Source organism: Ailuropoda melanoleuca, chromosome 16 (assembly GCF_002007445.2).
Source record: "Ailuropoda melanoleuca isolate Jingjing chromosome 16, ASM200744v2, whole genome shotgun sequence".
Classification (NCBI taxonomy): Eukaryota; Metazoa; Chordata; class Mammalia; order Carnivora; family Ursidae; genus Ailuropoda; species Ailuropoda melanoleuca.
This window is the reverse complement of record NC_048233.1, coordinates 46,446,772-46,460,914: the sequence shown is the minus strand read 5'-3', so window position 1 is coordinate 46,460,914 and position 14,143 is coordinate 46,446,772. Positions and strand designations below refer to the sequence as shown.

The 14,143-nt window shown below is 46.3% G+C and overlaps 1 protein-coding gene across 13 annotated transcripts in view; it reads right to left on the bottom strand.

Annotated features, from left to right (window-relative positions):
- Positions 1 to 1,019: 1,019 nt before the first annotated feature.
- Positions 1,020 to 14,143, bottom strand: part of TEAD1 (TEA domain transcription factor 1) — a 258,762-nt gene continuing 245,638 nt past the window's right edge. For all 13 annotated transcript variants that reach the window (XM_034645744.1, XM_034645739.1, XM_034645740.1 and 10 more), the window contains one exon: positions 1,020 to 8,660. In XM_034645744.1, coding sequence (XP_034501635.1) covers positions 8,547 to 8,660 — 114 coding nt within the window. In that variant the 3' untranslated portion in view covers positions 1,020 to 8,546. The remainder of the gene's footprint in view (positions 8,661 to 14,143) is intronic.

Sequence of the window (14,143 nt, the reverse complement as noted above, 5' to 3'; positions counted from 1 at the left end):
TCCATCTTTGAACTTAAGTTGACTGGAACCACAGGCATGAACAAAAGATGTTTTTAATGTGTTAATGCACCTTTTTTAGAGGAGGCTAGGGCCAGAAGGGCCGCACAGCCAGTGGACGAGCTAGAACTGCAAGGCAGGAGGTGTTTCCACCTCGCAATTCTTGTCACTAGCTTTCCTGATTAACAAGGGCTTAACTTCTCTGCGCCTCAATTTCTTTATTGGAAAATAGGAAATGACTCCTTTATTCGAGAATGTGGTTTAGAGAAAACAGTGACTCTAACAGTGCCTGGCATACATTAGGGCCTCAACAAGGTGTTCCAAAGTCCCTCTCCCTCTACTCTGAGCAGCTCAGGGAACAGCATGTCTCTTGAATTGTGGTTTGCTGAAAATGGCTCTTTTCAAAGGAGATGGGATGTTATTTCTTCTCTGCTCCCACTCCTGCCAGTGAGTGACTCTTGGGATGTGAGGCATGCTTCACCTCAGATTTCAAAGAAACCTTCTGAGGTCTAGGTCACAGACTGAAGGATCCCAGGGTGCACCTGGTCTTCTTCTAAAAAGTCCAAGCTCACCATTGTTTAAAAATTTCTCCCCTGGCCTTGAGCCACTTACATCCTCAGATTCTCAGTGAGTCACAATGCTGGGGGTGGGGGTGCGGTGCGTAAGGAGGGAGAGGGAGGTGAGGGGAGGGGGGAAGAGTCCAGGCCTGGGCATCAGGGTGACCTATTTAAGGCTCCACCACTCACCAGTCATGACCTTGGATGATCCATCTTTTCTGAGCCTCAGGTGGGGGTAATAATGCCACTGTCTTTGGAACTATTGTAAGAATTAAAGGAAACAATGTATCCACATTGTACCAACACTCTTGGCGAGTGCCCAGCACACAGTAAACACTTAGTGAATCAAAGGCTTTCTCATGCAGGGCTGTGCTGCACACACCTGAATCATGAGCTCCACAGTTCACCCACAACTCCTAATCACACGTCATTTTCAACAACATACACTATGGCAGATAAAAAAGGTAACCCACACTTTCATTTTCTTTATTTTTCATTGATACCGTATGAATACAAAGTTTCTAGAAAGCTACAAAATGTCTACCACTTTATCAAGAAGGCATCAAAATGTGTCACTTTGCAAAGACATGAAAACACCTGCAGGAACTGACACAAAAATAGCATTTTTAGAGTGATGAAATAATTGCACTTAACTGTCATGGATATTAAAGTTATCACACATATGTACCGCGAAAGCTAGAATACATTTTTTTTTTTACAAAGCACTTTATAAAAAAATTCTCTGCACACAAACCCTATAATTTTCATATAACTATCATACTAAAGATAAATTCACTTTAAAGCCAACACTTAGAACATTTTTAAACAAAAAGGTACCAGGACCTAAACACAGACATTAATACAAGAATACCGTACTGCCAAGAGGTCGAACCAAACGCCTTTTGAAAGTTTCTGCAAATAGGTCACGAAAACATGTGTGAGAATTTGCCCCCCACCCCCACCTCTCCAATCTACCGAGAGGAACCTTATCCCCCGGGGGGGGGCAGGTTCCGGAGCCCCCTCCCAGCTGCAGTACAATATCAAAGCGACCACTGACCAGATGAAGCGCTTACGTCACGAGCCCATAGTATACACGGGACACAAAGACACCGACTGTGAGAATCCCATTAAGTCATTTAGAACGTGAACAAACACATGTGGCAAAACCAATTTACATAAAATTTAAGCATATTAAAGAATTAAAGGCTATTCGGGTTTCTTTTTTAAACGTTACAAAATTTTTTTGTTGTTTTTCAGGCACGTACTGTTTTTGTTTTTTCTTTTTTTTTCCTTTTTCCTTACCTGCAGGCAAGAGCCTACTGACAAAGGCCTACAGAAGTGAATCTTTCAAGGAGGTAACAGGGAGATGTATTTTTTTTTTTAAAGAAGTGCAGTTAATATCTAATTTACACAAACTAATCACAGTAAAGGACTGATCCAAAATAATAATAATAATAATAATAAAATAAGAGACTGGTTTCCAATTGACTTACGCCTAGATTCCATCAGCCTCTCTGAGAGACAGGGGCGGGGGACCCATCTCACGATGGAAGGCAGACAAGACAGTCTACCTGAGAGAGACGGGATCTCCTGGAATCTGACCCCATAATAAGGGACATGAGGGAACATAAATGCCACTTCAAATCAACTAAAATGATGTAATGCGGCGTAGGACTGACTCAATGCAAATTCACAGAGACTAAAACAAGCTACAGCCTTCGGAAGTAGGACAATAAATACCAATATTTCCTCTTAGTTAATGGTGCATGACTTCAGCGAAACTATCCTTGCAAATGCAGTAAATTTTAAACACAAAACCTTCATTCTTAACAACAGAAGCAATGAGTTTATGAGAGAAAACGATTGCCAAACAAAGCACAGTAAGTTGGAAAGAGAAGCAGGAAAACAAGCATTTGATTCATTTCTTTCCAGGTGTGGTACAGTATTGACAGGGAGGGCTGAACTCAAGCAGCTCACTATCGCCCGTGTTAGCTCATTTTCCTTTTTATCATTTGACTGTTTCTTGTAGAAATTTCTATAAATACTCACAACTTGGTGTGGGTAGAAATCACTCCTGAAATTTCAGAGCCCAGACAGGGTAATCTTAAAGACACCAGGGAGAGACGAAAGAACAATCGCGTTAAGAGTTCAGAGGCTAACTTTCGGAGATGTCTGATGTCACTTTGAAGTCTGTATCGGTAAGAGAACTTTTTTTTTTTTTTTTTTCCTCCTGGCTTTTGTTTGGCTGGTGTTTTTGCCTTCTGGTCCTTTCCACGCCTCTTCCTTACCTCTATCAGTTTTCCCAATCTAAACAAGGTTTTGAGAAAAGCCAACACACGGACTCTAAAGGGTTGCCCTTTTGAGGGCTGGAACATTCTTTGAAAACGCCGAATTGTGAACGGTGCTCTTTGGAAGTTTCTCATGGCACATTCGTACACAACACTCAGAGTCAACATTTTCGCCGTAAGAAGAACACTTCAATTGTAATGACCCTAATTCATTTTTGTTCTGCACTCGCATCTCAGTTCGAGGCTTCCAACTTCCAGGTGGTATCACTGTGTAGGCCAGAGAAGTGCGCGCTGTCGTCTGAATGGAAAAGAAAGCCTCCACGGAGACTGAACACGAACACGAGGGGAAGGACAGATCTGTCCACTGGCCGAAAGTCTGTCGTTTGCGTGGCAGGCCCCTCGCACGGCTGCGGAGCCAGGTGATGGGCAGAGAGGGCGCCCGGGGTCGCGGACACACACACACACACACACAACAGTTCCTGGGGTCCCTCCTGCTGCTGGGCGGTGGTGATGGCATGGCAGGCAGGGTCCGAGGCGCGCCCTTGTGGACAGAGGCCTGTGGCTGGTTACTCATCCTGGTAAACCAAAGGCATTACGGTGATCTCAGAATATTTTTGGTCTCTCTACAAATTATCGTTATATGGCAGCACTTTTCTAAGCTGGAATCTCAAACCAAAGGCACTTCCATGCTAGAGCGCAGAAGATTTATAAATAGCTAAGTATTTGGTCGTGAATTTAAAAGGCAACTTTAAAAGTACAATTTGCTTTTCATAGTAAACTACGAAGTTGGAAAACCTTCCGTTTTGGTATATACATTTGAGAGTGCGGTCAGAGAACCGACTCGTGTTCAGTTTCCGATTTTAGACCAAGCGGTCAGTGTCCTATAGAACAGGAGGGGAAAAATGGGCTTACAAAAGAGAACTGAGAACAACTTTTGCCTGTGCGGTTTCATCCGGGGCCAATTGGGGGATGGCCGCGGAGGGCTGGGTCTGACTAGGCATTACTAAGGCACTGCTTACTGGGACGCTTTGGCAGCTCTGACTTGAAAACTCCCTAAAAAAGTAACGGTAGTAAGAGAAATGCTTCCAGCTTACAAAAGGGCTCACAGTTCCGAGGCAGCCTTTTGCACTGCACACCCTACACGCAACATCTCGAAAGATTTAAGGCTTTTCAGAAACGACATGTGCAGGGCTTTGCCACAGAAACATCAACAGAAAGAAAGAAGCGATGCAGACATATGCTCTCGATGTCACAGGTGGGAACGCCAACACACAGGATTGGTTCTACCCTCCGTGAGGACAGGTGTCGTGTACCAGACAGAGCATATACAAACTTACGCAAAGCGTATGTACCTGGTTCATAAAACTGTCATCTCAGACGATTTAAATAATTTACGGTTGTACAAAAACAGACTGCTAAAGCCACTGCAGTATCGAGACCTAAAGAAGACTTGGGTTGAAGTCATCTGGGGACTTGTAACGCCAAGTGCTGGGAACAGGGGCTGCTTTTTGGCTGGTCTGAGTGTGGGACATGGTGGCTGGGTTGCTTAGCAGATAAAATTTGGACGCAGAGTCTGGCAGGTGAATTGTCCTCAGGGTAAGCGAAAAGGCTCATTAGCTTTCGTATCCGCTCGTGGCGGCCTCACGTAGCTCCAGCAGACCAGAGGCTCCGTGGGAGAAGCGGCCTCAGCATCGGGCCGATGCTGTGCTCTGGCTGACGGGGGGTTCTTAGTGCTCCCCCCTCTCCCGCACTGAGTCTGTGTCCAGCTTCGTAGGGAACATTTAGGCATGAGCACCGAAGAGGAACAGCCTCCACCGGGAGAGCCCGAGGAGTAAGTGGCCAGGTCCCAGAGCCTCACCCTGATTCTGTCACTAACCAGCTGGGTGACTGTGGGTAAGTCACACCTCCCCTCTGGGCCTCAACGTTCTCATCTGCTAAATGAAGGTGAGTAGGTTGTGCTCTCTTTCAGCTCAATAAAGAAAACTCTATCAGCCCTCTTCCAGAACAGGTCCCTCTCTCCTCCATCCGTAAAGATGCAGTGTTCCAAAGGCTTCCGTAAATTCTAAAAACAGCACTGAGTGTAGGGCAGAAAGCAGAAGACCAGAGGAAGTTTACCGAAATGATGAAAGCGCTGGTTCTGAGACCCATACGCTTATGAGAATAATGAACACAGCTGCGACTTTTTTAAAGCTGGTAAACTAAGGAATGAAGGACCAATCACAGAGGCACTCACATAGGTGCGAGCTGATTATGGGGATGGTGGTGACCAGCTGTTCCCAACATCCCCAGGGATGAAGGGAGGAATCCTCTGTAGCAAGACAGACTCTGCTGTGAACGGAAAGAGACCTGGACATCATGTCATTTGAGTAACATTCCTACCTGCCTCTTCATGACCTGAAACGAGGCTCCCAGGACAGCAGCTTTCTCAGAGTGAAATGGAAGGAAGGGATAAAGAAAATCTCAAATATGGCATTTGTGACCTGTAAGACCTAGGGCAGTGGTTCTCAACTAGGGGTGCTACTGCACTCCGTGGGAGGTTTGGCGATGTCTGGAGATAGTCTGGGCTGTGGTGACAGCAGGGAGGGTGCGGTGGAAGCCAGGGACGCTGCTCAGGGTTGTCCCACAGAACAAAGAACTGCTCCCAACTGTCAGCGGTGTCGAGGCTGAGAAACCCCGACTTAGAGTAGCATGGACCTTCTGGGATTCCAGAACCTGTTCGCAGAAGTCCTGAGAGTAATTTTAGGTCTCTTGCTAAGATGGAAACAAATGCCAACGGACCAGAGTTGGTCCTTCAGCTCTCCCCTGTGCAGGCTGTGGAAGATGGGCCTCCACACTCTCCAGTAAGAGGACGAGAGGCGCTGACTCGAGGCTGCTCATGCTGGGTCACGAGGAGGTCCGGTACCAAAAGAAGGCTGTACGGACAGAGGCCTGGAAAGGCTTCTTTATGGTCTGGGAAGCTTGACAGCTGGAGGGAGAAGACTGCGACAGAGGATGAAAGACCACAGACAGCACTGGATCAGGTGCTGCCGACCAACCCCGCCCCCACACCTAACTTGGCAGAGACAGAGAGAGGGGCAACGGTTTGGGTAACTGGATCAGTGGTTAAGACAGGGAAAATACTGCCCTGGAGAAAGTTTTAGAACAAGACGAGAAGTAAATTTTTAAGGCTCTTAGAAATGTTTTTAAGAGCAAAAAGCAATCCTCCAGGTTGTTCTTGTAAATGCCCCAAACTCAGCTCCGAAGGCATTTGGGGGAGGAGGGCACAGCCAGCCTCTGTGAGCTCAGCAGACTGGGTATGCCCTTCTCTGCAGCCCGCAGAACCACCCACAAGCTGCTCTTCTTGGGTCTATTTGTGCTTTGAAAAGTAAATCCCAAGAGTCCTCCTGGAAGACAGAAGAGCCTCATTCCTGCGTGGGAATGTGCATCAGAGACTTCTGTCGCTTACGTTCTGGGCTGGCTCTGGCCCTACAAGGTCCTTTAGTCCCCTTCATAGGGTCCTGGCCCTTGGAGAGTGGGGTTTCCCTTGAGGAAAGATGCGGGAGACAGGAGTGAAAGAAACATCCCTAGGAGGGGTGCCCAAGAGAAGTCATAGAGTATGATGACCACGGAAGAAGCGTCAGTGCCTGGGCAGAGGGCCAGACGGAAGGGCAGACAACGAGGGCAATCCTTCAAAGGCCCCCTAAGAATCAGAGAATTTATGTTAGTTTCTTTTATGGAGGGAAGACAGACATCAGCCTACTGGTTTCTATGAGGGGTGCACGTTCCAAATGGGAGAAGTTTTGCACTTTCTTCTCTGGTCTTCCCAGGAACCAGTGGCTTGAGTCCGGGAGAGGTCAGGCTTGGTCCCGTGGCTGCCTGTTTGCCACAAGCCAGCCACAGCCTCGTGCTCCTGACGACCAGACACTCTGATCACTATCCAGGCAGGGTCAGAGAGGTGGTGGGGCAGGGAAGCGGGTAAGGGACTTGGATGTGAAAGAACAAGGGATTTATTTTCGGGCTGGATGAAAAAGCCACGATAGGTTTCACAACTTAAAAACCTACTTCACGTTCTATTGTGCTCACCTATTCCTGGCAATTATAAAAATGTCACTTTCCTCTGGGAGGCTGGGGGGTGTCACCCTGTATCCTTCCCAAGGAATCACTTATGGAAATAACCCAAGACACGTGGCCACTTCAAACCCACTCTGCCTGGGCAATGCCTTGGAATATTTGGGTTGGAAAGTTCAATTTCTCCTGGAAAGAGAACCTCCCAAATGAGTCTGCTTGCAAAAAAGTCCGAGAGAGTGCTGGGCCTCTCAAACCTCCGTCAAACAAGTACTGTGACTAACTGAGAGATGTGGAGGAAACAGATGTCCTTAGAATTTTTCTAGATCTAGGGACACAGACTGAGATACAGACACGTATCAGCACCTGGCAAACGGATGACACTGAAGAGACGGATGTTCCATAAATACGTGTTTAGTAACTTCTGTGTGTGTGTGTGTGTGTGGCTGTGTACACGCACACACACGCACACACGGTTACAGCAGGTTACCACGCAGACTGGTTCACCAGAACGAATTCACCCACAGGCTGGTGAGGATGCTTGCGATTTTCCGGGGAGCAGAGATACTAAAACTGATGAGCCTTTTACTTTTTTGGTTGATGCAATCTCTCCCAGCCACAGTGTCTTCTCTACTGTGCAGCTCACAGTGCAGTATTCATGCCAATTTTAAATTTCTGTTATTAAATTTCAGTGGTTCAAACATTTACTCATCTTAATAAAAAATTTGGTTGTCCATAGAAAATATAACTGCACACACAAGACTATAAACATTGTACGTTTAGATTTTCAGTATTTATCTACTTATTGCAAAAAGAGCCATCTTCTTTTCATTAAATAATCATCACATTAGTACAATACAATTTTATATTTTTTAAATATACTCTATATGTTAAGGATGGGGGTGAAGTTTCCTTCCTTTGTAACACCTGTTTGAGAGTTTAATGGATTAAGAGATTAGTTTTAACCTCGAGGAAAAAAAAAAAGTACAAATTTGTCTCATTAGAATATTTCTACCAAGCATTTAAGGCTATATTTTAACATTTGGTTTCAAAAAGAAAGAGAAGTTTCATTTAAAAAATAATTTAGTGAATTACATTCTTTCATAACTTCCACCCTAATTAGTTACAAAGATAAGTCTAAAGATTCTTAGTTTTGTGTACTAATTTACATTTATATTTAAAGATTAATTTTACTTGTATCTTAAAACAAGAAATTTTATGTTGAAAAAAGAAAAAAAAAACAGAACTAAATACATTTGTATAAAGGCTGTAAATGCCCCATGGCAAATGCTCTGTCTCAAATTTTTTTTTCCTACCACAATTAGAAACAGGTCTCTGCAGACAGAGACCTGGGTTCTTAAGGTTCACCCTTCCCGAGAAATTGTGGGCTGCGGATGTGAAGAACACACAGAAACCACTCAGATTTCTCTTTTTACAACTGTACCAGAACTTCACAGCTACAATGATAGTATGAACACATGAAAAAAAATGACTTCACTCAAACAGGATGTAGAAAAAGTCAGGGTGACCTCAGGGCCAGGGCACCCCCCTGTGTGGTGAGGTTTACAGACAGTCATTCAATAATGGAGAGAGTGTGTGTGTGCGCACATACGTGTGTGTGTGTGTATATACAGATATCTATATATATAAATAACCATGTTCAGTCCTTTACAAGCCTGTAAATATGATGTTGTGCTCCATGTTCACTATTTGAAACTTCAAATACACAGGCCATGCAGAGGAGAGTTTCTTGTGTATCCCTGTTTGTTACCACCTGTTAAAAAAAAGAAGAAGAAAGAGAACTATATACCTACATATACACACAAACACAGAGAAAGAGAGACACCACGTGGATGAAAACACACTCTATCCGTGCTATGGCAACTAGGATTTGCTTGGGGACGGACAGTCTCAAGTCCAACAGGCAGACTACTGCAGACGTCCCAACCTCACACTGCTCCCTCCAGCACAACTCAGGATAATTATGGGTCTGACTTGAATCCTATCTGACCTTAGTTACCATGTGTAAGAAATACCTTACCGATAGGGTCTGAGCCATAATCCGAGCCCCCGAGAATTACTGCGGGTTTTTGGGAGGGTCAATTTCTTTACAACAAAGACCATTTTCTAGAATTCTGTCCCACGTGACAGTCGTTTATCCTAGGAATTGCTTCCTATCTTATTCCTGAACTTCTACTTGATTTGTTTCACAACAGCCCACAATAGACGTGAGCCCCACGAACACTTAGCTCTGCACCGTTAACCAGCAGTGCTGGGACTCCGTAACATAGACTCTGAGTAAGGCACGTGATAGAATCATGTCAACTGATTCCTCTTTCCATTTACACAGGCTTTACCTTTTGAAATATACTCTTGACACATTCATCTGCTTCCCCTCTTGGTTCAAGTCCCTGGACTCCAGCTCTCTGCTCCTCCTGCCTGTGGCCTTAGCCTGTGTTCTTATCTTGAGTGACCAGATCTGACCCAGGTCACTGCAGCCCCGACCCTGCCTGCTTCCCAGAGCCGTTCTCAGAAGGAACTTTCTAAAAGCAAATCTAGCCCAACTTCCCAACAGTTTCAGTGATGCTGTTATGTGTGTGTGTTTTGTTTGAAGACAGCCCAGTGTCTTCAAACTCTGTGAATCTGAGGGCCTAGGCCAGCGCCTGAGGGGGGGGGGTCCCCCTGCTCCCCACTCTGTCGGCTGCTTCACCCGTTCCGTTTCCCTTACCCTCAAGGCATCCGAGGGTGTGGTCCCTGACTAAAGGATAAAATCTCACATGCTTACAATTTTCCCATCAGGGCACACAGCATGCCTGTAAGTACCTACCTAGATTTGTGCGATTTTTTTCAATGCCCACGTCTTCAGTGGGCTGTAAGTTCCCGCAGAACGGGAACCATGCTTCCTAGCAATTAACCTGGCGCACAACCGTTGTTTAATAAAAACGTGCTGAACGAACGGCCAGTGACGTCACAACCAACATACAGTAACTGCTTAGCACGCTCCGACCCGGCATGGACCGGTCCCGCGGAATACTGCAGCAACTCCACGAGCGGCCGCCACGCCCGCTCCGCTCCGACGGAGAGGGAGGCCGGGGAGAGGACGGAACGTGGGAGAAACGTCGACGAAGACACCCAGATCGGACTTCGAAGACGTTTCTCCTAACCATCAAGCCACGCTGCTCTAGACAATGAACTGATACAGTAATAGATTATCTACATTTGTTTTCCTGGGTAATAAAGATTTGATTCCGTACTGGTACCCACCTCCTTCCTGCCTTGTCTTACTTCCTGCCCCTTCCAAGCCTCACAGATCAAGACTCCAAGCATGCAGGCCTTCCGCCCTGGAAATCTCTCTCCCTCTCTCCCCATACGCAAAGAAATGTCATGTCCTGCTGCTTTTGCCTCCGGAACAGTCCCTGAATCCAGCCCCTTTTCCACCACCACAGTCCAGGGTGCCAGCAAAGCAGCCGGACTCCCCCACCCCGAGCTGTCTCGGCTCCTCCCACTCCCATCGGTACACAGCCGGCAGGACAACCCTGCGAGCAGTAACTTTGACAACAACGCCCTCCTGCTAAAAACCCTGACGGCCTGTATTCAACTTCCAAACTTCAGGGTGAAAGGAAAACCTGTTCTCGAGCCTCCAAGGCCCAGGAGCGCCGGCCCCATCTGGCTGTTCCTACCCGGCCAGCTCCCTGCTCTCCTCTCACTCCACACCAGCCACACGACCCTATTTCCAGTTCTCCCACCTGCCTGCCCACATGTGGTGCTCTTCTCTACCCTCTCTGCCCAGTCAGCTAGCAGGGCACTGTTCCTTACCTAGGGAAGCCTTCTCCGACCTCCCTCACTAGGTCAAGTACTCCTGGCACCACGTACCCCCTCTGCCAGCCACCAGCCGCCGCCTGGTTCATATCCATCTTGTGATTGCTTGAGGAACACCTGCCTACCTCAGGCACCCCCAGGATGGCTGCCCCCACCCCCGTCTAGTTCACCTCCCAGCACCTGACACTTAAAATACACACCCATGGAATGGCCCTTTTCTTGGTAAATCTGCAAAACGTTTATCTGTCAAGGCAACTTAAACATCAGCTTTAAACATGCCTGAGGATTCCCCACCTCAGTCTGAGTACAGGTACCTGCCAGGCAGCTCAACTACTCTGTACGTCCAGGCGTCCGTTTCTCAAGTACACCCAGCCACGCAATGCACAAACTGTACATTCTGACCACGGTAACCACTTCTTCACCTGCCTCGGGCCCCCGATCAGGCCAAGATTTACTACGGGAGAGGCGCTGTGTTTCACCTGCATTGTACTCTGGCAGCAAGCATAATCTCTCCAGTTTAGCTGAATGAACGCAAATATTCCCAATAACCTTTGGGGTGGAGTGTGCAGACCTGAGCTTTTTGTTTGTAAATGGAGGAGGAAACTGAGTTCAGAGACTTTAAATGACTTACCCAAACCCAGGTCATAAAGCAGAGCTGGGTCTTAAAGCCCCAGTCTTCTGATTCCATGACCATGAACTATCCTGCGAAGTGTCCTTCCTGTCCTGTTACGTCTTCACTTACATCTGTCACTAGCTCTGTGACCTCAGGTAGGCCTAACATTCCTCATCCGTAAAATGGGAATAAATATGACCTCGTAATTCTGCACTGAGAGTTCCATAAAATCACAGTTACAGAAGATTTAGCACTGTCCCTGGAACCTCTATGATCTACCTTACCTTCTTGCCAACTTTCTAGGAAAGAATGTGTCCTATTTGTCTTTTTCCTTTTTAGGCTCCAGGCCCAACATGGTGCTCGAACTCATGACCCTGAGATTAAGAGGCCACCCGCTCTACCGACTGAGGCAGCCAGGGGCCCCGAACTGTCCTAGACTTCATGGTTAAGATTCAAAAGGAGAAAAGAAAAAAATGTTTCCAGCAACCTGTACGTCTGTCTGAATACAACCTCCAAAGACGACAGGAATACTTGGCTTATAATTCAGTGACTATCTTCCTCAGCCTGTCTGGATATTGTCACTGAGGCCCGGCATTTACAGGTTCACCTCAATTTCTGTATCATCCTGATGAAATCAGAGTTTAGCTCACCAGCCAGTAAGGTCTGGAATTGATCTTGTTGACACAGGCTTTGTAATCCAATACCTAGTAACACGCCTACAACCACGTCCAGCAAGTGCCATCCTGGCCATGTTCCTACGTCCTACCCCTGAGGAAGAGCTGAAAAGTACTATTTCTCCTTTATCAATGAGATGATTTCATTCTCATAATCCAGGAGTGCTGGTTTAATTTCAGCTTTTCTAAGAGCTAAAATATTATTTCTAGTAGATATTTATCGAAAGCTACTAATTCTTCATAGCAAAGGAATTTCTCTAGTTGCTTAATGATACATTTTGGAATTAATTTAATGCTCTCTGGACATCTAGGCTGCGTGAAGTCACATGTTCTCAAGGAGAAATACGGATTTGGTTTCATGGGTTTTGTGGCTAAAAAGATGCCTTAAATTTCTTCCAGGCCTTATGTTCCTCGGCTATGCTCTGCGAGTGACGTAGGGTTAGGGACTGAGGGCATATTCCTTAAAATGCTGAGACAGACTCAGAACTGGTTTGTGAGGACAGCTAAGAGTCCTTCCAAGAGAGGTGGGCCGGCCACTCACTCAGAATTGGGTTAATTCCTAAGGCTATTAACTCTCCACACCAAGGTATGATACACCCAACTTCTGCCCATCTGAGTGCGAAACTCACCTGTTCGTAACTCGCAACAGAAAGTGGCTGCGTGTCTGGTACCCACCAGCACCCCAAACCGTGAACTGCTCAGTTTTCACTACCGACCATTACAGACCAAGATGCTCATCGGTAATAGTTATTAAAGAACAGGTTTTCCAAAGCTTCCCCCAGATGGCTAGTTTCTCACGGACACACCAGAGAATCCAGTGAGATTCTCTCTCAGGAGTAAATGAAAATAGCATGAAAATCATCTGTCTGCCAGCTGTATGCCCATCACGTGTCTGTGACCTCTCGAGATGCCCTGCAGCTCACTTAGCCAACCCTGCAGCAGTTGGTCTCAACTCCCTGGGGAGCTATAAAAATAAAAGACCCCACCCCGAAGGATTCTGATTTTATTTCTCTCAGCAGGGGTCCAGGCCTCAGAATTTTTAAAAGTTTTCTGGGTGAATCTGATATGCAGGAGGATTTTAATTTTTAGAAGTTCTATTTATTCAGTTTTTATACTGTTATGAAGAAACTGGCTCCCACTGGCTCTTGAAAGTTAAATAGGAAGGCATTTCATGAGCTGGACAACCCACTGGTACCTTGACACTGACCAGGGAGGGTGTATCTGTATCACGGAAACAGGCAAACACTAATAAATCAGGGTTGCAGGGGGGAGGTTGAAGGATAGCCGCCTTCTTTCTCTTCATCTTTTTTTCCCCTTTTTTTTAAAGTAGCATGCCACTGATCGAGAACCCTGGTCTCAATGGATCCCAAACCTCTGGGTAGAGAACTTCCGCTCTAAGTTTTCTAGCTCAGATTTTTGAGGACATCACTGTTCTTATAACCTTCTCAAGTCCCCACAGAAAGCCCCCATGAGAAATCTGTTTTAAAGTTAAATATGAGGGGACCCTCCCCCATTCCCCAGGAAACTTCTCCCATCGTGGACCCTGAGCTCCAACCACTGCTTTTACTTTCCCTTTAGCTGTCCAAGTTTGGAGCATACTTTTCAGCCCCTGGGGACTATTTCCTGGTCATGACATTCTATTTTAATTTATATTTCTCGTGGTGCTTAAGGGTTTGTATTTTGCTATCTTAATGTGCGTTACTTCTTATAAGGCCTTGCAAATCTTCGTGAAATGAGTCAGGGTGGATTTGAAGTACGAACCCATTGACTCAATTTTTGTCTCATTTGCAATGTGCATACTATGCTGCTAGGTTTCAGGCATGGCTGACACTGGAATGGCCTAGGGAACTATAAATATACATGCCTGGCTTCTAGCCTCAGAGCTCCTGACTTCGTGGATCTAGGATGCAGCCTTGGTATCAGGATTTTAAAAGTTAAGTATTTTAAAAGTTCTCCATGCCTTTCTAACGTGCAGCTGAATTTACCCACTTGAATTCCAGTTTTCCTGAGCTTAGAAAAGCTTAGCCCCGCCAGACGAGACCCTGTCTCTTCTACAGACCTGAGCCCAAACACAGCCCAAGCTTGCCCTGGGCGCTGTGGACTCACATGGTGGCCGACCGCCAGCCTGCTCAGCACCCGTCCACAGCCCCC